We start from the raw sequence: 26813 nt of genomic DNA, 5'->3' as shown, positions 1-26813 counted from the left end.
TAGAGCCCCCTCAGCCTTGTTGCAACAGATACAACGACTGTTCCTCTCTGCAGACCTGCCCTCTTGGGTGATGGATTCCACCCTCCTGAGCTCAGGAGGGTCACAGCACTCAGCTCCTCACAGGATTAAACCATTTCTTTGCCAAAGTGACAGCTGTGAAGAGGCACTTAAGGTCTAATTCCTACATCCTTCAGTATTTTAACTTACATTTAGCCAAAACACTGACACATTTATCTGATTTGTCTCTATTAATTTCCTGGTTCCCTTTTTATTTTCTTCCTCCTCTTGCAGATTCACTGGGTTACGAACTACAGTAATAACCCTTCTAAACCAATTTTTCTTTTTACAAAGCTCTTAATTTTTTTTTATTACTCCACTAGTGCTGGGATGCCAATTACCCCCCCTCTTTCCCTACCCTACCCAGCTCTAGAAGTGCATGCAAACAAAAAGGGAAAAAAAAACCCTCAGCAATAACTTGTCTGTTTCTGGCAGCAAGACAAATCTAGCACCACACAGCAGACAGGCAGAGAGTGCACTGCTCATCCTTTCGGTTTTGTCAGTGTATGGGGATGCTGGACATCAACACACAGCGAGGGATTCGGCCGAAAGCACTCCTCCTCGGCATCTGAACCCTGCTGCTTTCCCCTCCCCCTGGTTGGAAGATACAGGTAAAAATAGAGAAATGCTTTAGCTAACTGGATTCAGTGAAAATATAAAGCAGTTAGAAGAAGCCCGGACAGCCTAATCTTATTCCTAGCAGGCAATGGAAGTAAACCACAGTGTACGGGCTGATAGCTACTGTATACATAATACCCTCAGATACTGTAACTTGCATGTGATTCTTCGCATTACAGCAAATAAATTGTCACAAGTGGCAGTAAAGATTTGGTTTTTGGATACACGTTGTTCAAGTTGTCTTTATAAATATTTATCATTATTTACATAATTATACCTCTCTCTGACAGCAGGCTTTACAGCAACTTTGAACCACAATAAACAGGCAGACTGGATGCCTCCTTTTTAGCCAGACCGTATCTATTCTGTGTGTTATATGTACATCTACTACCAGCATGCTATGAGTATATCACTCATTTCATAATGGAATTTATAGTTATGTTACAAAAGAATCCATCTACAAACAGCAACTGTGTAATATTGATAAAGCATTTGGGGACAGAAAAATAAATTTAATGACTCAGATATTTACACAGTATCAATAATCTGCAGAAAAATGTATGTTTGCGTAAGCAAGCACAATTTATTATAGCAGGAACCTAAACAGAGAACATATTTGTCAGAAACTTTCTTTAAAAAAACTTGACATCCCAAAATTCTTTTCTTCCCAACAGATGTCAGAAGCTGAGACAGACAAGGTAAAAATCAAACCAGCAGAAAGTTTTGAACATGACAAGAAAAATATTTCGTGGCTGAAGAAAGGTAAGTTACATTGCTGAGTTATTAGTTACTGGTTTGTGTTCAGAGATATTTCTCATTTATTAAAAATTATTTTTTGAAGAAAAAGGCATAAGAATACCTTATTGGCTTAAATATGACCAGGAATTTCTACCACACAAATTCCATAGCTTGACTTCTACAAAACATGCATGTACATTCACTTACGGTGCAGAAAGGCCTAAGTTCCCAAATTTTAAAGTAATCTGAAAGCTCATTTTTCTATATCCTTGCATTCCTGGGGAAGTTTTATTTGACCTGAACTATAAGCCACTAAAAGGTATGGATTGTCATCTTAATTCTTATAAAATGTTTTTATTGGATTAAGGTTTGGTTTTCTCAAACAAGTAAAGATCAACCCTGAATCTTTGGATTTGGCAGGGTGTTATCTTAGAATAAAGTAGCATCAGTTGTCAGCGGTTTATGAATATAGACTCTCAGAAGTAGAGAAGTCATAAAAAAACAAGTATAGGATGCCTTTCTGGTTTTAAAGGCTGAAAAATGACAGGTATTAAGTAACTCATTTGCATCAGATTCTGGTATTTCAAATACTACATTTGTTAAACTATTTTAGAAGAAAAAGACACGATTTCTTAAATGTTTTCTTATTCCATGTCCCTGTACGCATAAAGAGGGAAGGTTCTTAGGATATATTTCTTGCTGAAAAAATTGATTTGGCAAGTTAGTACATAGCTTATTACATCTTCATGTATGTTTGTTGGTCATAACAGAGTCACTTTATTGTATTTCATACAGAAGAACATGAATTAAACAGTCTCAAAGCAGACAGACATAATGCAAATTAAATATCTGGGGTTAGGTGCAAATTATGGATTTTAATGAGAACAGTTATATTCTAATCCTAACAAAAGTATTTTGGGAAGACTCAACAAGTGACCTCATATTTTGAAAACATTAACTATGGGGGTATTGAGGAAAAGTCTCATTTATAGCCACTATTATGTCAGCTGTGAAATGTGCATCGCTATTTTAAGCTCATGTAGTTAATTGTACATTAGCTCTTTTAGCTAACTGCAAGAGAGCTTGCAATAAAGTAGGCCTAAATTAATGTCTCTGCCTTGCAGTCTTCATTGTTTATGCAGCAATGAAATCGCACACTCAAGCAGAGCTGACTGGCCAACACACAGACCTTGGCTGAACACCCAAAATCCTCTGCTTGCAAGGTGTCAGCTAACTTCAGGAAAAACTCTGCAAACAGAAGATTTGCAGTTTGCACATCACAGAGAGCAATACCGCTGAGTGAGAGCTAGGTCTGATCCTACAAGATAGCATTGCACTTAGCTCATAAACATCAAACATGTAACTGAATTGAATATTTATTCCTTCAGAAGATAGTAGAGCACAAGAAATTTGCAACTTGACAAAAGGATTATAAAGGCACAGAGGATATTAACTGGTCTGTGTCTCTAAGGAGGATAAGACTGATGATAGGGACCCTCAGAGTCCCATACAGTTATTTATCTTCTGGTCCAGACCTACTCCAGTAGGCAGGTGGCATCTCTCACACCTGTACATTCCTGAGTTTATTTCACTTCGTGATGCTAATCCACAAAGGTTTATTTCTCCACTTCCTAAGGAGAGACATCATCCAGAGCTTCTAGATCATCAGTAATGTTTTGATTGTTTTGTACCTGGAGGAGCTATAATCTCTTTTAGAAAGAGCCAAACATTGTCTATTGGCACCTCTTCTCTCTAAAGTGCAACAGAACAGAATTAGGCCTTGAAGGTCTTGTACAGCAGCTGAATCAATAAATAACTGAAATGTCTCTCATAATGAAAACAAGTTTTCCTTAAGAATATAGACATTATTTTATCCTATATGAAATTTGCTTTTAAAAAGTTTTGTTATTGTTTCTTTGCTTTAAGCACTTCTGTGGTACATGGTGGGTTTTTAGAATATGGTGAACCAAATTGGAGCAGAAGCTTAACTTCTATGTTTAAATGTTTTAAAAATACCTCATGTATAGATTTCAGGCATTCCAATAAACAATGAATTGTGGAGAACAGACTTGTACTGTTTCCGTCAGGCACAGTAAGAAGACTATATGTTCTTTTAGCATCCAGTTTTAAAGAAAAGTTATTTTTATTCATGGTTTTGTATTGATTATTTGTTCCTTCTAAAAGAAACAATCATGAACCACATAGTATCAGAAATAAACAAAAAATAGAGACTAGGCTGTGGCTTTAGTATCTTTCCTAGACTTCGTTTTTTTCCTAATGCTTTACAAAGTAATAATTCAGGGACTGGTAGTGCAGTAGGACAACATCAAACTAAGGTACCTATTACTTTTTTGTTGGCTTTCAACATTAGAAGCTGATTAATCAGGGCAGAGGGAAGGGGGATTTTAATTTGCTGCCAGTTATTTATCTTACTTTTTCTGGAAGAAGATACCTTGCTTCTGTCTTGGAGCCTCTAAAAACAGAAATCAAAGCCTCATTCTGAGGGAAAACTTCCTCCACAAAGCAAAACAAGAAACTAAACCAGTCTTGTGAAAAGTATTATAGAAAAGCATTAGGCCATGCATATAGGATTGTATCTTGTCATATCAGCAGGAAGAGCATAAGCGGTCCTACTCATGCCTCTACCTCTCAGGAAGTCATTTTCAACCGCTGCTGTGTTCCTGCACCCCTGCCATGAATGCACCAGAAGACTGATGGAAGCTAAAGATGACCCAGGGAAAAAATAGAATGTTGAACAAGCCAGCACAGTCTTGGAGAGAAACAAACTTTGACATGATCATGGACCTAGACTGTATTTTTTTTAAATGGACAATGGCATATTTGCCTTATCCTTTTATTTCTTGCTTATCCTACAAACTTTTTTTTGATGAGGAGCCCAAGGTCCTCCACAATGCCTAACAGATTGTAGAACTATAATGAAATAATAAAAATGTAAACAGGGAAGCAGACTGGTAAGTGTGTGTTCTAGGTTTGCTGGACTTTAAGTCCTAAAACATTTCTATGCCTCCTAAGGCACTTAGCAGTTAAGTCTGGATGTGGACAGCATTAGAGACTCCCTGAGTTGAGAGTGTGAATGAGGATGGTGAAATGATCACACCTATCTCAAGATGTCTCACAGAGAGGAATATATAGCAGCAATCTTTTCTGATTGTGTGGCATGTTCCTCAAGACTATTATTTCTAAAGATCACACAACAGATGAGAAAACCTGTATTTGGAAGGTATGCATCAGACCATCACATACAAATCAACCAGAATCTGTATGAATGAGCACTGAGAAAAGGATGTTCTGTTTGTCTGACCTTAGCACTGATGAGAACCAACTCAAGGAAAGCCTGGGACATAGGTGTAAAACCAGACAGTGACTCTTATTTTGTATAGGAGTGGAGGCAGTTATCTCTGCTTGCTGCTTCTTCCCATGGGAAGAGGTCCTTTGGATGGAGATAAAGAGTTCCCCATGCCAACACCCACAAAACATCAGGGCAGAGTGAAACATGGGTTCATATGCAAAGAAGCACTTGCAAAATTATCTGCATTTCTGCCCTGGAAAGCTAAAGCAGGAATCCTCAACACATGCATTATCCCCAATTACACATTTTTTTGCCCTGACACACACAAAATGACATAAGTGCAAAGTGTATAGAATATGAATATGCATGTATAAGTAACGAATGACCAATGTAACTTAATATTAAAGAAACATCCTTTGCATGGGCCTGTGTTCCCACCTGTTTCATACACCCACAAGATATGCAACAAGCAGACCATCACACCCCAAGAAAGAAACATCTCTGTGGGCTCCTAATCAAGCACAGTTCTTAGAGGGTCCTGTGCAATCTGGAAGCTACACAAGACATGCCTTTAGAAATGCAGTACCCAAGGATAAGTAACACTCTCAGGGATGAATCAGGGATGCTCCCACCTTGCACAGCACAGCCACAACCACAGAGCTGCCTCTTCCACATGAACCGGGGGCTCTTTCCACCATGGTGGTGATTTAGTGGCAGATTAGCAGCCATCTGGTGGGAAAGGAGGTCAAAGCAGAGCTAAATTCACACCAGCCCCAGCATGTGGCTTTTGGAGTTCCTTACAAACGTTTAATCTCTTGGTATCACTTGATGATTACAGCCATATGGATACATGGAAGCAGGCAGGAGCTTATCTGACTGACATAAAGCTGTAAAAGGTGACACTGATTTTGCACAGGGACCAGCAGTGGTCTGTTCACTATTTCTGCAACCATTGCAAATACAAAGGAAAATGTGTGAGGGCCTAATACTGCCCTCCTACGGTTTCATCCCACACTGGCCACAGCAGCCTAGGAACACAGATCCAAGTTGCACAGAAATTAAATTTCATTTCAGGATATTTTCACACAAAGCCCTCCTGTTTTATGCTGCCCAGCTGTGTACACAAATGCCCTCCATATATAACTTCCAGTGAAAAGTTAATGAAATGGCTTCCTTGCTCTCCTGCCAAAAATATAACTGAAATCCTAATCTCAAGACTTTCTCCAAAATAGCCCCTTTCTGCACTGAAATTCTCATAAATCAGGAACATTTTTGTCTAAAATAAGCCTGTTTTCATTGTCTTGCAAATAGTAAAAAGTCTAGCCCCAGTTTCTTTAATCGGCTGCTCTAGCCAGCAGATTTTCACTGTAGGGTGAAATTCAGCCCTGTACTGAGGGTCAGTACAAGGTCAGCACTTAAACCATAAAATAGGGCTTAAGTGGTAAATAGAGCCCCTGTTCAGCATTATATTTCACCCCTCCAAGGACTACAGTTCATATGAAAAGGGAGATTTACTCCTATCACAGACCTGGCTGTAGTGACATTATTCAAATAATACCTTATTCCAGAAGTAATCCCATTGGGTGAGATTGTGCCACATTTCTTAATGGTACATCCCAGAAATCCAGTACAGGAGCAGACTATTTCTAACTGCACCACACCAAAACATGCTGCAGCCTGGTTCTGGGGTTATATTCCTGGGGGTAACAGCAAAACCTTCTTATACTGCAGCACTCAAACGCTTTTTCCCCAGCACACCCCTCTCACTGGTTACCCAGGGGCCTTAAGAGACTTTTACAAGAAGTAATAAAGTGGAAAGGACATAGTGCCATGAGACCGGTTTTGCAGAAGGTGAGTTGTCCTGGAGATGCTCAGGGAATTTCCCAGTTCTTTCACAATCTTCCAGCTATTCACCTGTTTTACAGGGGCTGGAATAGAAGTACAAGGCTTGTACTTTTGCAGAGCATTCTGATCCAACTTGCGTCCTTGCATTTAGGGAGATAAATTACATTTTTAGAATTTCTTTCTAAAAACTCAGAAGTCAATGAATACAATTTTTACATATATGCTTGGACACTTGTTTCCTGAATTTTGCTGACTTGGGTCCAGGAGCTTTTTTCACTCTCTGCTTCCAGCCTGATTTAAGTCATTCAATTGAAAAGCTTTATAGAAGACTGATAGCAAAGAAATACCTCTCAGTTTCATGTAACAGAAAATGCCAAATGCTTATAAGATGAATGCTGTAATCCAAGCAGACTGTTTCCAGATAAGAACACCACACAAAAAAAAGCACATTTAAAAACTGATGACAAGGATCCCAGGGGGCTCAAATTCCTGGAAGATGCCTTGTCAGCTTCAGGACTATGACCAAATGAATTAATCAAGACAACCCTTCCTTTAAGTTGTAAAACAGCAGATTTAAAGACTCTCTTCCAATGGAGAGGGAGTATATGAAATCTGCAATGGTCCCAGCTCACCACTCCTAATTATACTTTTATAAACTGAGTGGTCCTTGATCTTTGAACTGGAGGGTCCTTGGAGATGTAAGACTTCGAATACTCCCACAAAAGTGGAATGAAATTACAGTAAAGACAGTGGTACTTCTCTGGGTGATAGGGTTAAGTTTAAAGTCACACTCTTATGCTGGATATTGACTGTAAAAATGTAAGTGAAGGTTTATTTAGGTTTGATTGCCTTAACTATATTTGTTCCACAAAGGAAAAGTCTATTTCATTCAACTGCCAATTCTAGGGAAGACCTGAAGATATTGTTTCATTCACCCCTGGAATTTTTCCAGACCAATTCTGTTCTTTGCTGTACTTGGGCAAAATATTCAGAATTTTACTCAGTAGAGCAAAACATGGGACAACGATACAGATACTCATTACTTGTTGATTTTCACAGCAACATACATGGTAGAGCAGAATCCACAGATCCATGGGCTTTCATAGTGCTTCTTACTTAAGATGGCAAATTGTGGTGCACAGAAAAATCTTAGCCTAAGAGTCAGTGTCAAAGTGACAAGCAATTCCATTAAAGCAACAGAGCTGCATTGGCTTGAAAAAGGTTTCATTTGTCCAGTACGTTTAAGACCGATACCTGTAATCATCCTAGGTCATCAATGAGACAGGAGGAATGAAGCAACATGTCTCATCTTTACCACTTCAATTCATAGAGAGAAGGGTCAAATGCCAAATTGGTCTCCTAACTTTAAGGCAATAGATGTCAGAAAGATGCCTGTACTAAACAGAATTAAGTAACCTGAATGATAAAGAAAATTCAGTACTAATAAAAATGATGAGTATTTCAGAAGCTTCATAATTTTTAGTGTTTGATTGTATAAGTGCTCCCTATTAGTGATGTTGTTGGCCTTAGATTCCAATAGATGTATCACTTTCAGAGTGGTTTACTTCTCTTCAAGGTGGAAATTGAGCCCAATGTCAATTTCTTTAGTCAACTTTATCCTACATATCTGAAAGCTCAAAAAAATTAATTATTGTTTGTATTCCCTCTAATGTGGAGTAGCAATGCAAATGTCCTTGGACTTATTATCAGCTTCTTCTGGAGGGAAACAGTAAGACCTTTGAATATAATTGGGTATTAGATGTTTAAAAGCTATGAAAAACAGACATTTCAAACCTATTAATGAGCATTTAGTTCATTTATAGAACTTAATTCCTGGATACAAATCCCATCAGAACAACCACTATGCAGGCCTGATATACTTTTACCTTGAATTTGAAGGCAGGATAATTGTGGATGAGCAGTTCAGTGCCAGTTTTCAGAAGGTGTTTTATAGGCCTGCAAGATTATACTCTGATATGTAGAGCCAGACTGACAGTCACAGAGGCATAACAAAATCCTTAATATTGGAGGGTTTTAATGAAATATTTAGATTAACGATAATTATATTATGAAAAAAATAGGCCTCCCCTCATCTAACTGAAGACTTGCAATCATTCTCAAAAATACAGCTGTTTAAGTAGTCAAAACAAAATGCAGTGGGTGCACTAAATCGTGTACATTCTGGTTGTCTATTGCTTATGAAAGATATAACAAGAAAAGTTGAGAGAAAGACCAAAAGTAGAATTAGTTTAAGTTTTAATTGTTAGCTGAGGTTCAAAGGAATTATTTTTCCATCTATTTTTTAAATAAGTATTTAGAACTAAATCCAAAGGGAAAGATACTCAGACATTAAGAGTGACTGCTCTAAATGTCCAGTAATAAAATACTGGATGTAAAACCCAGAACAGCTTAGCTATTATTGGGTAGTTCTGTGACTTCAGATCTGGGCTGAGAGCACATGACTATGAGAGGACTCAAATTCACACCTTCCAGAAAAAAACTGTTATCCCCAGCTATCAGATACTCTATATAATCCTGTGGTTTGGAGATTCCCAAGTGCCTATGTCTGGGCAGACTAGTTAAAGCTCATTGCTCCAGAGGGAGAGGAAAGGACATTACAGCCCAGCAGGTAGGACACTTGCATGAAGGGCAGGAGATTAGCTCTAGTCCCTGCTAGATATAGTATTCAGCTATCCAGTAAAAAGTGGAAAACCTTTGACAGTTGGTCTCAACACACCGCTGAGAGCAGGCGGAGAGGAATTTGAGCCTGGGCCATGCCCAATCCACCAGCTGCTCTGCCCAGCAAGGATCTCACTCACATAGGTGGGCAGGGACTAGAGCATCTCCTGCTCTGCCTCAGGAGCAGTGGCTGGCAGAGGTGCCCAATGCAAGTGGAGCAGCCATAAGTACATCAGGGTGGTCCTTCTCCCCGTTCCTTCCAGTAGATTTCCTACTTTAATTCCTAGTTTCCTCACTTCTCACCATCAGCTAATTGCTTCCCCTTACCTGATCCTCTGCATGTGCAGTACAGAAGGTTGAATCTGAGACTGGTGCCTGCTGGGCAGAAGGGCATATGCAAATTTTAGGTGTTGAAGACTTCAGTATCAGCCAAGTTTCTTAACAGCTCTTCCTACAACTGAGATTTGTCTCTTTGAAGACAATTGCACAAGGCCTCTTTACCACCTAAGCGATATTTAAGTGTTACAGAGATCTTTGCTATCCCGTTAAACTAAATTTTTATTTTATAAGAGTCACACAGTCTCTTTGGTTCTCCTGATTATATAGTCTCATGCTAATTTCAGTATTTAATCTGAATAAACATGTTAGAAAAACACAGACACAATTAACTTAATCATAAATTCAGATGGATTGTTTATTATCTGTCTACTTAACGTGCTTATGATTGCAGCAGTTAAACATGATAATGTTTTCTTCTCACACATAAATGAATATACACAGTACAGAAATATGTGCAGGAAGAAAAACTTCTGCCTGAATACATCAGTAGGCTCCAGAGATAGAGAAGTAGATGTAGTGCTCACTGTTGTGCTCTACAGAAAAACACAAACATTGCCATGATAGTGTTGAGACATCCGAGAACTGATTACTGACAAATTATGTTCTTCTTGCTGAAATATGCCTACATGCAGTTTCAAAAGAAAGAAAATGCTATTGCAGCAAAGATGCAGATAGGAACACTACTTGGCTATACTACTGCACCTGTAATTTAAAAGCAGAGGTGTAGATTTTGGGTAAATAAGATCACTTGAGTTCTTCAGAGTAAAATACAGGTCAAATCAGTATCTTCCTACTGAAGTAAACTCCTCAGACATCAGGTTTACAGAGAAGAGCTGTCTGCTGTGATCTTCACGAAGATAGTTGTCTTAAAAAGGGGTTAAACCCTTTTAACACCAAATTGTCTGTTTGTTATGCACCCATGGCAACTAACACCTATGTCAAAATGCTATCACATATCCACAATACTTGGATGTCAAGATTAAAGTCGGAATATGATTCTTCCCATTCCCACAGCATATTGAATGTAAATAATTATTTCAAGCATGCATTCAGTTAAATCAGTGATTATTACTCAGACTTTTCTCTGTCATTAGACTAATTTTTTAATGGCCACATAGTATACCACAATGAAATTATATTTGACTTTGGAATATTCAAGTTTTAGCTAAGTTTAAAAGCACACTACACTTTTCCCCCCAAACAAGAATTGTTTATCATCTTTGTTGCCTCGCACTTGCTTCTCAGATAAGGCAGCCCCAACCACATGTTCTTACTATGTATCACTAAAGCTAAATTTAGACTAGTATTTGCTATCTCTAGCCTTCCTAGGGTTTCTGACTTGTGTGTTGACAGTCAGAAAAAGGGTCTTCAAGGTTAACTTAACTCTCTTAACCCACTCTTGATGCTGGCTTTCTGCATGACACTCATTCTTACCAAACAGACCTTAGAAATAAGTTGAGAGGAGTCTTAAAAAAACAGAGCACATCCTCAGGTAATTACAATTTTGTGGGGCTGCTTCATGTAACGCAGTTCTATCAGAAGCTGCTCTTTCAGCTTTCCACCTTGTGAGCTGCACTCGCTTTGCACACTCACTGAATACTAAAGCAGTCAATACTAACTAAATCATAACTTCTCTCTTGTTGGATAACAGAAGCCTAATACACTGGGCAATCCACACTGTTGCATGTATAACGATTCTGAATTCGACTCAGACCAAGCTGAAGTTTAATGCCTTTTAAGATTGTCATATAGACATATCTGTGTTGACTGCTGGACCTAAACTTACAACATGGCTGATAAATCAGTCAGTATTCCTGACTGAAAAGCATCCACCATGATAGTACATGGGCAAAGGGGAAGAAAGGGGAAGATAAAAGAATAGAAACTCAAGACAATTTAAAGCTCTTCTGCTTTGCTTCTTCTCATCAATTTCTCTCATATACAACTATTTCAAAATGAAACAAAATGCTATGATAAACTTTTTTTCTGATTAAAAGAAAAAGAGAAGTCATATGTTACTGGAATTTTAAACCTCTGAAATCCACACATATTCCAGGTGTGGATAAAACAGTAGAAGAGACAGTGAAAGGCAGGAGAAGAAAGTAAAAAGAATCATAGGAAAAAGCAATTATGGCATCTGGTAGTCATTCTGTTTGGACAAAGTTATGACCAAACGTCTTCAGATATTTTAAATGTTTAGTGTTTTAAAAAATACTATTGCTACTATAAAACCAGACATACTGAAAAATCTATAATAAAGTATTTGAAATATATCCATTTCAGCTTCCAGCTAAACAATGCTTTATTTTTCTAGTTTATTTATGATTTAAATAAATAGGCTATGAGCTTCAGGTAGATATTGACTTGACTCACACTCTTGGCCCTTAACTTTCTGATCAGCCCTGTTCCATCAGAGATTGTAATCATTAAGCAAAAAAAGTCCAAACAGCAGTGGAAGCTTCTCTAGCTCTTGCCTGGAGGGAATCACCAGCAGCTGTAGAAGGATAGTACAGTCTCCATGCCTTAAAATTTTTTCATGAAAAATAAATAAAATATAAAACTAAGCAGCAGTTTTTACAGTATGACACAGCAGTATTACTTGCATTAGGCCAATTTACCACTTATGATAGCAGTAATAGCACTAAAAGCCAATAAAAGTGGTCTGTTCGTTCAGAGATTGGCTTTTATGGCTTATTCTAAATATTATCAAGTGAATCAAAAGCTGTCATTATAGTGTCTAAAAAGCCTTCGTACCTTGTAAGCAAACAGTGTGACTTTGACAAATAATCATTAATATGCCTGTGTGAGACCAGGGCTAAAAGAGAAAGAAAAAGGAAAACCCAATATTTCACTTTACATAAATCATTAAGATCATTTCAGTTAAATTTCACACAAAATAAAACAGTTTTATTTGTAAAATGCCGTAGTTTTCCCAAGTTTTTTCTTTTTTTTAATCTGTGAACATACTTTTTCATAAAACAAAAAATTTCAGATAACTGAGCAATGAATGATTGAACTATAATGACATATTCTCATCAGCTTTGGGGAAACAAATGATGCACATGTCTAGGTAGTGCCTTTTGGGCCAACATCTAATCTAACCTTCCCTTGGCTCCCATCCTGCCTGTCAGAAGCCCTGACAAGTACAGCACTGCTCCCCATCTTCTTGCTTCACAAAAGAAGGTATGTTCCTACAGAGCTAGGAAGGCATAATTTAATTTATCTTCGGTCTCATATCTCACCAGTTACTCTTGCAAGAATCTCAGGGGAGAAGAGCACCTCTTGCCCACTTGGATGTGAACAGGTGCTCTCTATTGCATGCAGGGCAGATATTAGACATATAATCTTAGCTGCACACACACTGTGCACCCTTTCTGCCCACAGAAAAAATATTCAGTGCAATGTCACCAAGAGGATTTGGGAGCCCCAATTATTCTCTGCATCCTACAAGCAGTCTGGCCTTAGGTCTAATAGACCACAGTGCTTTCTCAGCCCCCAAGCAAACCACAGTGACTTCTTAGCCATGCTGGCAGACATCTAGACTCTAGACCAGAGTATGCAACCATGGCAAGAGCCTGGCACAAACTAAGTGCCTTAGGGCAGGCATGGACACCTGTCTAGTCTCATGCACCGAGTACAAGCCTTGGGCAGTTGGCTCAAGCATTCATGAGTCCACAGCAAGTGCTGTGTCTCAGAGAGTTTCCTTGCCTATTGCTATTTACAGTTTTTGGGGCCCCACTGGAATGGCAAGCTAGTGTGCTTGCAGTTGATGGCGTTATGTGATACATTGTGCAGCTGCGTGGAGCACACGGGCTAGCAGAAACATGTGGTCCTGCACTGCCAGGGGAATTATTCCCCCAACACAGCCCTTTAAGACCCACGTGTGTTTTGCAGGCAATTTATGTGAGCAGAAAGCCAACAGACCTCCCATTCTAAGCTTCTAATTTCTTTGGCTATTTTTTTTCCATAGATTAAAGAACTTTCCAGAAACACTACTTTAACAGTTAGGTAGAAAGATCCCAGGTACAAACTGCTACACCAGGTTTTGCCTTACGTACCCTAAAGCATGGTAGGTAACCTGTTAGGATCTTCTAAATGCTTGCATTTATCCAAGAACTAGTGTATACAATTCTATAAATCTATACCAAATAAAGGTGGTTCCCTAAAAAACTCCCACCGAATTATGTGATTATCTCAACCCAAGGAGTGAAAGAATAGGTAAGATGTGTTTATCTACTCATAAGAATAAAAGTACTTTGGTCCATATGAATCTCCTCTTTCAGGCAGAGTGTCTAGCCACCATCAAATTCCCTTCCAGACCCAGAACACAAACTGAACATCTGCTTTTCTGTGCCTGGGCGCAAGCTGGTTCAACAGAGGACCAACAATCGAGATCTAGAGAACATTATCTGCTCATTGAACTTAAGAATTACAGTGTTCCTCTTCCATTTCCACCAACAGTATTTTGCAGTACTGATTTCAGTTTCAAGCATTCCTATAAAATAGTAAGAAAGATTTTATTGCACAAAGGTTTGAGTGGTTTGGCCTGTTTGCTTTTCATGTCATGGGTCTGCAATGCATGTATTCATCACATACAGTTTTCCTGTATTATTTTTCCCAAGGGTTCAATCCCCCTATACTTTAGCCCCACCTTCATTTCTTTGTCACACACAAGTTCTCTATTACTGCTGAAGAAAGTCAGAGCACAGAACTCTACAGGTTTCTGTGCAACCTGAAACAACCTATGCAACACTGACAAAAAGCAAACATTGGATACAATTCTTTTGACCAGGATTTCAAGAGCAAAGTCACTAGAATTACTCGTATGTTTGAAATTAGGCTTGTGCTTAGGCATGTTGCTGAATCTGCTTCTGATAGAAGAGGAAGATGAAGAATGCCTTGGCCTAGATTAGAGGCCACATCTTGGGTATAGTGTTGCCCTGATTCTAATTGCTAGTGTAGCCAAGAAACTGTATCCTTCCCTCCGCTTGAGAGACCACCTGGAGAAATACATTTTTCCCCTCAAACTTTGCACAAGAGCACAAAACTTGGCTTTAATATAATATAATATATATTCTCCATTTTTACCCCCTCTAATGAGATGCATTGATATTTTTACCTGCATGTACTGTGTATTGTTAATGGGAAATGTTTCAAACACTGTGTGGTAATGGACTGTGGGATATGGGATTATATATTTATTAATCTCAAGAGCACTGTGTAGACTGTACCAGTAAGTTACAAGCAGACTGGCAGAACAGGGTTTGAAATCTGGCAGGAGATCTCTTCCAAGCTTGCCTGTTAGGCTGCATTTGGCTCTGCTTTAAAACTTTATGCTGAGCTATAGTTGCTTTGGTCAGCTGTGCTACAAACAGGCTGCATTGAGCACTCTGCTCTGGGTCAGTCATGTCAAAACCTGGTGGCCAAGGAGATGTCTTTGAGCAGCTGGCCACTATGGTCTGTTGCATAATATAGAAAATGTTGTTATATCCAGAGGTAACAGCAAAAAAATGTAAGTCATGGTGTGCTTCCATAGACAGAAAAAAGCTCTCTCTGCCCACAGAGATTGTATTTATACAGAGTGATGTCTAAATCTATCTGTATGTGAGTTTACACAAGCATGCTACAGTCAAATACATCCTCACCTTCTCTCCTGCCACAATAGGTCAGCCTAGATTTTTCAATGTGGTGGCTTTTACAGAAATGAAAGGCATTTTTTGCACAACTGACTGTCATTTTAAGATGAAAAAGCCTGCTTTACCCCCTGAGGGAAAGTTGGAGAAAGTTTCATGGATTTGCCCTTTGTAATATTCTGGTTTGTCTGCAGCAAGAGGAAGAAATAAAAACTAATGGAAAGAGACATTTCTTCTTGGATCAAAACTGAATACTTCTAAGAATGCATTCTCAGACTGTATTCAAATACTTAGAAGAAACAATTGCTAGGTCAAATGATTCACAATGTCCAGCTTTGCTCAGGCACTTTATTGTTCCTAATCAGGTAAAAAAAGCTATGACAAGTTTTTTACTTTTCATTTGAGAGTCTCAAATCCTTTTCAGCCATTAACCACTAAAACTGCTCCACGAAGGTGATTAATAGGAGTCAAGGTGAAGTAATTACTTAGAAGTGCAAAATTAATTCTTTCCTAGATTTGGCCATCGGGACAGGAATATACTCTACAGCAAACCAAGTGAAAGCTCAGCCCACAACCTTTTTAAACTTTGGAACAGTTCAGATCTCAACTTTGCAGGCTTGTTTCATCTTCCTCTATGCCACCACTTACCTGGAGGAACTGAGGCATCCTACAGATTGATATTAATGAAGTAAACTTTTATACACAGTGTTAAATTAGATATACATAATACTTAAATATTCTAAATATCTAGCTTTCTGGATAGCTGAGACCCTTGACTGCAGTTGCCAGTGCCCACCACTTCTTAATGAAGATGAGCTCTGTGTCTTTTCAAGAAATAAACAGAAATAATTGTAGCACCCAGAACTCGTAGCTGTAGATGAGGTAAAGATCACAAAGGACTGCCATTGAGTTTAATAACAGAAAGGCTGAGCCCTTAATAAAAATGCCAGTGCTGAATTAATAGAGTCTGGCTTTCCCTGACACTCAGTCTCATTTTCTAGTATTTGTTTTATTACTCTTCCAATTCTCTTCCAAAAAAACCCCAAGTGGCAGCACCTTCTTTTTTAGCCTGTGATAACCTAGTTTGTGCAATGCCAGCCTGTTCAAAATCTTCCATTTAATTTTACAAGCTCTGGACAGTGGCCCTAGAATTAGTTTTAAAACAACTAAACTTTTCCTCCAGAAAATACACTTTTGAGACAGCAGATGCTAACAGCCTTGTACGTAAGTTTTAAGAGGTCTCTTTCCAGGACTGACCACGCTGACCTCCTTCTCTCATGGGTGTGCTAGTGGAATGCAGGTTGCACATAAAATTAGAACCAGATCCTGTAAGTACCTCGAAATCCTCAGTTTGCTTTGACTGCCAGGAAAGTGACAGTAGTTGTCATCACCCAGGTACAACACTGGAGTTACTGACATGGAACTTGCCTTGGAATGTATGTAAATTTACCCTAAAGTTATTTAGACAGCTGATTTTCAACTATTTTCTTCATGTACATTGTCCATAATGTATATCATAAAATCTTTATTTGCCTTATGATGAAGACTACCTAAACTATGGCTGGATAAGAAGTCTATTTGCTTTGTCTAATAGTACAAGCTCTCCCATATCCAATGGCTATTCGAATTATTGTGTGATCTTTTCAGTTTCTAATACATATTAATTTGTAATATACAAACCCATTCAAATAAATAATTGTGCAGACTGAATAAAAAAGCAATTTAAACTTTCCCCCCCCTAACTGGAGACACTTTTTACAAATAGTTCTTTTAAGTAGTCTTAATAGTATCTCTTTAATATTGCCATTAAAATTCACCAGAGTTCAAGAGCAGAGCAAATTTACATCTGTTAAAATAATGGAATTGACACTGATATTACATCATTGCTATTTTAAATAATCATTCTTCATAATTCTAACCTACTTGCTTTAAGTTGCAAATAAAGGGCTTGTTCCTACTTTCATTAAAGTCGATGGCAAAACTCCCTTTGGCTCCCAGGGAGCAGCACCTAGCTTTAAAGACGGAGGCCGCTGGTGATATGCAGTGGGGTTTGACTGCATTCACTAATGCAATCCCTCTGAAGGAAAAATTAATGAGGGTGGTTCTATGAGCTCCAGTCAGACAGGATAATTGTACTGGAATAGCCTGTTCCCAAAAATCACAAAACTCTATAGACTACTCTGATTTCCAAGATAGTTACAGTTGTTCTGTTTAGTTTCACAAGAAAGCAACATTTTTTACAGGTGTTTTTTCCATTTTAGTGCAATTTTGTGGTTTTCCTTTCTTAATATTTTTGGAGAGATAGTTTGAAGAGAAGCATAATGGCAACCCGCACAAATTCACCTCTTGGGAGAACATCTGAAGTTTCACTGAAATTACATAAGTGTTCTTCTACAAAGAATTCAAACTGAACCTAAAGGAATTAAAAAGATACACTATACACAGCTGAAAAGCCACCTAGAAAGTGAATCAAAGTAGTCCTATCCCTGATGACAGAAGAAAAGGATTTTAAAGCAAGGATTTTTAAGAAATATAGAGCATAAATGTTATACCTAAGACTATTTAAAAATGGAGAAAGATATGCTTTTTATTATCCATTTAACACTCAAAACCAAAGTTTTGTACCTGGCTATTCCTAGGCTGCCTTTGTGTTCTTTAGAAAAAAAAAGAAGAAAAATCCATGTCCACATCACAGTTTGTCATCTGTAAAATCATCACGATTCAGCTACCTACGTAGACCTCAAGTTTTCAGGGACAAGACTGTTTCGACTGTATCTGCACTGAGCATCTAGTCTGACAGATTTCTGGCCATGGCAGAAATCACCAGTCACTGCAGTTAACTTTGTACTAACGCACTACTAAAATATGTTGAACATTTACTGGATAATAACCACCAGCCGAGTCTTAACCATAATTTTGCACTGCAGTATAGGGCCTGTTAGATGTTATCTGGGAGCCAGAGAACTTTAACACTGTCATAAAGCTAAAGCAGAACCAATCTCTTGTTCTATCATCACTGACCCTGACTATTAAAATATCTATCAAACCTTAGCAAACTTCAGTCCTAACTGAAACATCCATTGCCTCAGTGTCTTTAAGAGACATTTGGTATAAAAAAAACCACAAAAGAACAAAGTGTGACCCATTACTGTGAAGAAAAGCATAAATAAGCAGCACCACCAAGACCAGGGAAGAAACAAATTATTCCAGAAAAATCAAGTTTTGAAAAACTGCAGTGCTGACTGCTTTAGTCCACTTGAATTTACTTACCCCATTGCATGTCTTTCTGCTTCTACAGCAGGATACCTGCCCTTATGTTTATTTGGGAAAATTAAAAAAGGTAGCTTGGATAGTAAGGAAATATCTTCCAAGCAAGAACTATTAGACAATGCTCTGCCTCAGAGAGCATTTCAGACACTGTCGCTTGATTGTGTCCAAGAAGAAATGAGGGGGAAAACACCTAAGGGATTAGCCTACAGAGATTTTTATGTCATGCAGGCCAGTACTAGCTGAACTAGGAGGTCCTTTCCAGATGTATCATCTGTAATTCTTTTTGGCACCGTCCCTTGGCTTTAAAATATACCATCTTCTCCCATGCCAGTGGCACTAACACAACATGATGTCTAGTGCAACTCAGCCTTCAGGATAGTCTTGAATCACACAGAAAATCAGTGCTGTGCAATTAAATAAATTACAAATATGGCTTTTTGTAAGCCATTTACTTTTTTGTGGCTTTCCAACCATGCTAATAGGTCGAAACAGCATACACCTGACATGGAGGAGCAGTTGTTGGCACAACTCTTCATTGCTGAGGGAAGGAGGAAGAGTCAAATATGTCTGTCTATCTCTATGTAATCAAACATATATATTATAGAGACTATTTTTATATTATAATATATAGTCTAGATTCTTCATTCCAACACTATTCTTTTCTAACACTAAAACCTGCTTATCTGAAGACTTCACATAGCTGCAGAAATCTTCATGGGAAGAAATATGTTCTCATGTCATCTATTTTTGGCTTTCCATGCCGTGACAACGGAGGCTGGCCTGGTGTTTCTATATATGAACACTTCTCAGGTAGCGGAACAGCTACCGCAGATTGCCTGGCACCTGCTCGAGGATGAGGTGAACAGAAAGTAAAGCGAAAGTATTTTTGTTTCATCGAGAACATCTTGGCCAAGCCATATTTGTAAAAGATAAAAACTGAGGAAAGTGTAAACCAATGGGGAATGGAATCTTTTCATATTCTGGGAGCATGAAATAGTGAAATCAGAGTTCTGAACTTGAGCAGTTTAAGATAGAGTAGAACATAAGTGGCGGGTGCTGGGGAGAAATATCCTTTTCAGGATAATATTTTCAAAACCTGGTAGTTACATTTTGTTAATTTTAATCTTATTTTAATGAAATAACTTCTGAAAGGGAATATAAAAACATGGAACGTGAATGCCAATAGAAACATATTGTAAGTATGATATATCACCAAGTCTACCACTGCTGGATTAAGAAAAAACCTAATGCACTTAAAAGCATCTTCTTTTTCTTTCTAATATACTTTTTGGAAGACCTGACATTTTTTAATAGAGCAGCTATTAAGAGAAACTAATTATGATTTGATTTTTAAGGGCCTGGATTTTGTCTTACATGTATCATTCTAACTCAGGAGTAAGCCCATTCAAGCAAATGAGACGAGGTTGGTGTGAACGAATTTAAACATGATCAGAAGCTGGCCACAAGATATTTATGGATGCAGTGAGTCATTCTTGTTCTGGTTGGATGATTACATCAGTGGAGAATTAGTCTATCATCATGCAGGGCCTGAGCCTCCTTTCTCTTACATCATCATACATCAAGAAATATTGTGTGGAGTTCATCAGTATTTCACTAGCCTAAAACCAACAAGAGGGAAGAACTGAGCCCACAGCCCCAAACCCCTGTACTACTTGCGCATTGACTGCAAAGAAGCTGCCCTCATTTAAATCAGCAGATCATCTGGTCTTTCTTCCTTTGTTGGTTTACCTACCAAAACTTTCATATAAGTTATTTTAAGACCTGTTTCTCATTTAAAATATTGAGTAACTGTGGTCATAAAAGAACATATATTCTTTTTCTGGCATCAGATTCAAGTAGTAACTTTTCTTCCATCGGTCTCCAGTGACACATCTACAGAAATGGTAAGGAGAAATTGAATAGATAACGTAATTTTAACTACTCAGACTCCCTCTACACCAAACGCAGTTCTGTGAGAAATCTTTAACAGTCCAAGTCTCTGAGCATTTTTCAACAATTTCTCTGTCAAACAACTACGCTAGACCCAACAGTATTATTCCCTTTTTGGGCACACACCAGGTTTGGTGGTGCTAGAACAACATGTGATCCATCCATCTTATCTCTAAGAATAGGCAATATCAGCTATTCAAGAAGCCAGATCAGGAAATGTTGTGGTGGGCTGCTGTGAGTATCTAGAATAGATTATGAGAGGAGAAAAAAACTGCTGGAAAGCCTTCAGCAACTGTTGGAGTTCCTGAGAAGTTTTTTCCTCATGGCAATGACTTTAAGGCTAGAGGCAGAAAACCAAAATGGCAGTCTACACATTCCCCAGACACCAGGTGTTTACCAGAAAAATCTGTTCCCCAGCCACATGCTGTCCCTGTTCTGAATGGTTTCCATGGGCCTCTTCCCCTACCAGACACGAGGTGGTTTGCCTTCCCAGTACATCTGCGCACTTCTCACTGCTGAGAAACAGGGAGGATTAAAACCACCTTTGAAGTGCAGAAAAGAGAGTGTGGTTGCTTCTTGGATCCAATTCAGCAACCCTAGAAACTGCCTGAGAACCATGATGATGTTTTACACCAGCTTCTTCATGCTGTAGACGACTACAGAGCATCATGTTTTACTGGCCAGCCAGTTGTCATCCACCAAGGACACTGAGCTGGAGAACACTGGATTTAAACAATTTCCCATGCAGTTTTACTTCCTGCGATTACATCTTTTTCTCAAGATATTTAAGCTCCAAGCATTGCAGGTATCATGGTTTCATATTCATGTTATACTTTGCTAATACCATGTAGAGTTTCTCTGCATTAAATGATGTATTTTATCTTTTCCCACAAATAAAAGACATTTGCACCATAACATATCCTATAGGCAGCTCTTTTCATATCTAAATCCCAAGGATTTTTTTGGGGAAAAAAGAAGATTATATATTTATTCAGAAATTAAATGAGATTAATAATTTTGAAAGTAATTTACAAATAGCAATAAGCCTCTGCAATGAAGGTCAAAAGAAAAAGGACACATTAGCAATTGAATATCTTCCCTCCCTTTAAAGTTTTAATACTGCATACCTGTTAATAATGGGAAATATCCTTCTTCAAGAGTAGCATTTTCAAAAATTGGTAGGATCCTTTTGCTAATTCTAATCTTCTTTTAATAAAATAATTTGTTAAAAAGGATTATAAAAGTGCATGAAAATGGAATACCAATAGAAATGTACTGCCTATACAATAAATAGTTAATGTATTTTCTAAATGAATGATTTAAAATAGCTATTAAAGTAAAGAGAATGAGCTTATGTTTCTAGTAATGACTTCTCTGCCTCAGAATGAAATCTGTAAATCCCTGATTGCAATTTCACATCCCAAAAGAACAAGCAGCCCTGGGACCGATGCTTATTGCCTTTATCATTAATACTAGCACACTGCATATGTGATTTTTATATCACTGGTTTGAATATTTAGATTTATACTTGTGTATGCTTTATATTTTAAATCTCATACAGCTATTCTGTCACAAAAATAAAGCTCTTCTTCAACAAGGCTTTTTTGTATGTACATGCATACATGTATACACAGACTTTCAATATAACTACAGTTTTATTCATAAGAGTGCATAATGATTCAGGCTGTGATTGTTAATAAAAATGCATTTCTAACCATCAAATTTGAGTCTATTATTCTAAGTTAATTGCATTTGCCCTAAAGAGACTTGCGACTGGCTGTCAGCCTATTTGTGTCAGTTCCATTTTATTCATCAGTCAATCTTGTCTCCTCTTTTTTCACATCCCATATATTGATCAAATAGATTTGTTAGCATGCCTCTGCAGCTTTAAAAAAGTTTGTTATTTGTCACGTTTATTTGATTACTATATTAGTTGTGTGTTATCTTAATTGTTATTTCAATAGAAAATAAATGCCCTTTGATAGTCCCACAAGATTCCCATTAAATATAATCCATATAACAACTTAGTGGATGGAGTGAATGTGGTAAGAAAACAAACACATTAAACCTATTTTAAAAGGTGGTATTAATCTCCAGCAGTATTGTACTTGATCCAAAAGACAGGAATAGAAATAGGTACAGTGTGAAACAATTTTGATAAACATCAGTGCCGTATCATTGCATATTATGCAATATATAAAATACTTCAAGAAAAAGATGTGCGATATAAAATAAACGGAGATCATATCTGGAAGAATGGGTTTTGTGGTTAAGTGTGAAATGGAACCATATTATATATGGCTTTAGACACTAAAAATTAGGCTAGAGACAAGCAAAGGCAGGTGGAAATGCTGTGTTACATGGGGCAACTTTTTGATAGGGAAAGAAAAAAACCCCAGCTTTTAGGAAGGTATTTATTGGAGGAAAAGATAAACATCTAAGCAGGTAGCTTCTTCCTCTGTAACGATATGATACACTGTTTAGTGAAACTAAATTTTTTTAGTCTAGCTAAACTCGAAACAGCATCTTGTGCACATTAGTCACTCAGTTTTCACAATGACTTCATGAAAACACAAATTTTACCTCAATGTTCTCAGAGAAGGTGGTGCAACCAGTTTTTCCATACAAATGTCTCAGAAACCTACTTCAAATTCCTCCATTATCAGCAAGACCACATAACCCTGGCTCCTTGGTTAACAGTGAATCTGGGATCTCCCCAGCTGCTACCTGAGAGCTTACAGTGTCAGAAATAAGCCCTGTTGGAAATCAGTAATAATGTGCTTACCATCTCATATTTAAAAAAAAGGATATAAGAAATCCACATGTCTTAAGATAGCCACTCAAGACACTGAAACATTGATTTAGTAAATATTTTAGGAAACAAAAATCTCATGTTTTACCTGTACTTAAGTACCTTGACCAACCCCATAACTTTCTGAAACTGAAATGTGAAATTACCAAAGCTTTCCAAACTTCTTGTGAAAAGCTAAGTTCTTTAATTTCTTTGGCCAGGGTTAGTCTTTGTATTATCTAACTTTAGTCACCTAAAAATTTGGTTTCTGGTCTGCATATTATCTATATATTGTCCGCAGGTGGGTGGGGTGCAAGCAGGGACAAAACAAGTCTTCCAAAGAGCAATTTTTACCTGGCTTAAACTCTTCTGTCAAGATGGGATGACTTGCCATCAGCAGGACAGGCTTGTCTCTTCCATTGATTGTTGTAGGCGTTTAGACTAGACTGAACACCTATCATACCAGCCGCAGCTTGGTATGATGAACACCACCCTAAGGGGGGGCCTATCTCATTATAGCAACAGCATTTTTAAATGCCTATACCTAGCTGTGGACACTTGAAATGTCCAGCTCCTAGATTATTGTTTTTCATCTGGAACCTCTTTAACAGCCTTTCATACTAAACAACCATGCTAAAGCTTCAGATGCCCTAAAATAAAACTCGATTTTGCAACTGTCCTAGAACAGTTCACAACACTCCTGTGATTCAGAAGCATGCGGTGTGATGATAGTTTCAAGCTAAACTGTCATGACCAGCTAGTATGGAATATAAACAGGAACAGATGAGAAGAATACAGCCTCAACATTTGAGACAACAAAGAAAGAGTGAAATGATTGCTACATAAAAGACATTTCAAAGACCTCCCAGAAAAGCAGGCATAAAAATCCCCAATAAAAAGGCTCAGCAAGAAAACTGTCACACCCCCTAATCCTCAGCAGACTTTAACAAGATGTTCACATGAGCCAGAGATTGTCTCCTTCCCCAGAAGACAAAAGGCACAGAAAACAATACTGTCTAGCATAGGATTAGGAGGCAAGAGATAGATAAAAAGGATTCCTTAACCTTACAATTAGAAATCCCAACTCTCCAGCCAAAAGGATAATCAGAAACAGACTGCAAACCTGTGTCTCAATAATTGCTGCATCTTTCTTTACTCTTTGAAAACTGATATATTTTCTGAAGATTATTTTTCATTTGTTGCCACCCCAAGAAAGGTTTTGATGGCCGCTTCACTACAAGACAACTGCTGCTACCAAACCACAGTTCAGCACACATGGCAAAAGCCTTATTTCCCATTCTTTATATTTCCAACACCTCCAACCAAGCAAAAATTAGATTACCAATGCTTGTACCAACCTCCCAGAATATTGTACAACTAAAAGCAAAATTATATGTAATGCAGTAGTCTTCTAACAAATGATCAGCTTACTGTGCCCTAAACCAGACACATACACAGATTCTTCATGCCAAACCTGGTATAACCATGTGCTCTGATTAAAAAGGAAACAACTTAGTTTTTATAACAAGCATCTTTAGCTTTATTTGGTATTACTAATGCCTTTAAACAGAAGGCAGGGTACTGTCAAGAGTAGAAAACAGACTTGAAGGGGGAGGAAACCTACAGGCAGAAAAGCAACTACAGTCTCCAAAGTCTGACCTTCCTGCTGTAGCTAACTAGTGACCATAAGCTGTAATAGCTGTAGGAAGTTTGCTGCATGAAAATTTAAGACTTTCTGAAACTGAACAAGGCAACCAGAAGACACTGACAACTACATTTACAGAGCATATATTAACTTGCAGACATGGCTTCAGCACCCAGACAGTCAATATATGATTAGGAACTATTAAATGTCTCTGCTTTGTAGGGGATTATTTGAGGTACACAAGAATTGAATGGTTAGTGCAAGCACTCACTGAGGGACAGGCAGGTGATGTTGCTAGCCTTCCCCAGTCTTTCTGGTACAATCAAGAAAGGAAAAAATCAAGCAATTTATTTTTATTTCAGGTGCAGCACACTTGAAAACTTTCACTCTACACTCTTATGATCTTACTGTCTGTTGGACCTTAAATTTCCTGCCTTAAGCTAATGTTAGGTGGTCTTGTTCTGTGCAACCTAAACACTACCTCAGAGCTGCCTCATATACCATCGCAGTTGAAATAATCCCTCTTTAAGTAAACTACTTGAAACCACTTCGAAAGAGGTTGGCAGAGATGCAACCTTAACCATTGTCATTTATTATGGAAAGATGTAAGCGAATCACACTTCCCAGAAGAATCACGGCTTGAAATAAACACACGGAATAAGGCATACGTTTCTGTTCTCTTTTTAGTAAAGCTCAAGGAGAGCATAAAACTTGGCTTACACATGCTTGTAGAAGAAAAGGGAGAAAAGTTATCTACAGATTTCTAAGTAAACTTTCTGGACTTCAGTCCAGATGAGAGCAAATAATTCACTATGTACATCCCAAAGCATGTAGCTAGCAGCATATCAGGTAGAGCAATACAGGATGTGAATCACTGGAGGGTAGTGTGGTCTGCATGGTGGCGTAAGCCAATTAATCCCTTCTCAGCCACACATTGCCCCAGGGACTCCAAGTCTTGCTTGTGGACATAGTGTCAGAGTCAGAGACTCACAAGCCTGTGCCTGCAAGCACACTTGCCCCTGTGCCATGAGGAGATTCACTGCTGTCTGTGGAAAGGCCAGCTGTGCTTGAATCAAGAGCCTAGAAATAGAATCATGGCACCTCATTTTATAAGCAAGCAAGCTTGTGGTTGCCACTATTACAAGCACAACTTAAAATTTACAAGGTGGTTTAGTATTTTTTACAATTTGCATTCAGATCCAGGTTTACTGAAAAAGCTACAGAATATTATTTCTTTGAGTGACCCCTGTGTGGCACAAAGCCCCACACCACAATGCCACCCAAGTATTCAGTCATTTAGATAAGACCTATGGCTTCCCCTCCAAGCAGAGTGCTACAAACACCGTGAAGTTTTCTGCTTTGCTATCATTACTGATTTTGGGATACTCAGATAATATGGTGGTGAAAGGCAGTACAAAACCCTAGTATACCTAAAAGTGCAGGAAGTATTGCCATGCTGAAACAGAAAAAAAAAGATGGGCGAACTAAACTTGAACCTCCACCATATCCTAAAGCCATGTTTCAGAAAACTAGACCATGTATTACAGTGGTTATATTTAATAACTTATTCCGTTAACTTCAAAAACTGGAAATCCAGCATTTTCAGACGTACCCTTGGTAGAAACAGGGGTATGATAAAGCACACAATGATGAGGTTTGTATTCAGGTTCATTACCTTGGTTGCAATTATTTTAATGAAGATTTTGCCTAATTAAGATTTTCACAATTTGGCATAGGAAGCAGATACAACACCTGATATACTATGCCCTGAAGCCAGACATTTCCATCAGCTTTAACAGGCATTAGGCTGGTCCCTTATGGATCGAGACAGAGCCATTTCACTGATCAGGTGTGTGAAGACAACAGACATGAGCCAACAAAAGACATAGCAAAAACCATAAACTTTACTCACTCAGAAACCCAGGGATGAACTCTGCA

General features: G+C 38.2%; 1 protein-coding gene across 3 annotated transcripts in view; it reads left to right on the top strand.

Annotated features, from left to right (window-relative positions):
• Positions 1-1349: 1349 nt before the first annotated feature.
• Positions 1350-26813, top strand: part of MDFIC2 (MyoD family inhibitor domain containing 2) — a 44532-nt gene continuing 19068 nt past the window's right edge. For all 3 annotated transcript variants that reach the window (XM_074836779.1, XM_074836780.1, XM_074836778.1), the window contains exon 1: positions 1350-1437. In XM_074836779.1, the coding sequence (XP_074692880.1) occupies positions 1350-1437 (88 nt within the window). The remainder of the gene's footprint in view (positions 1438-26813) is intronic.

Source organism: Strix aluco, chromosome 11, assembly GCF_031877795.1.
Source record: "Strix aluco isolate bStrAlu1 chromosome 11, bStrAlu1.hap1, whole genome shotgun sequence".
Taxonomy (NCBI): domain Eukaryota; kingdom Metazoa; phylum Chordata; class Aves; order Strigiformes; family Strigidae; genus Strix; species Strix aluco.
This window is presented reverse-complemented; position numbering and strand designations above follow the sequence as displayed.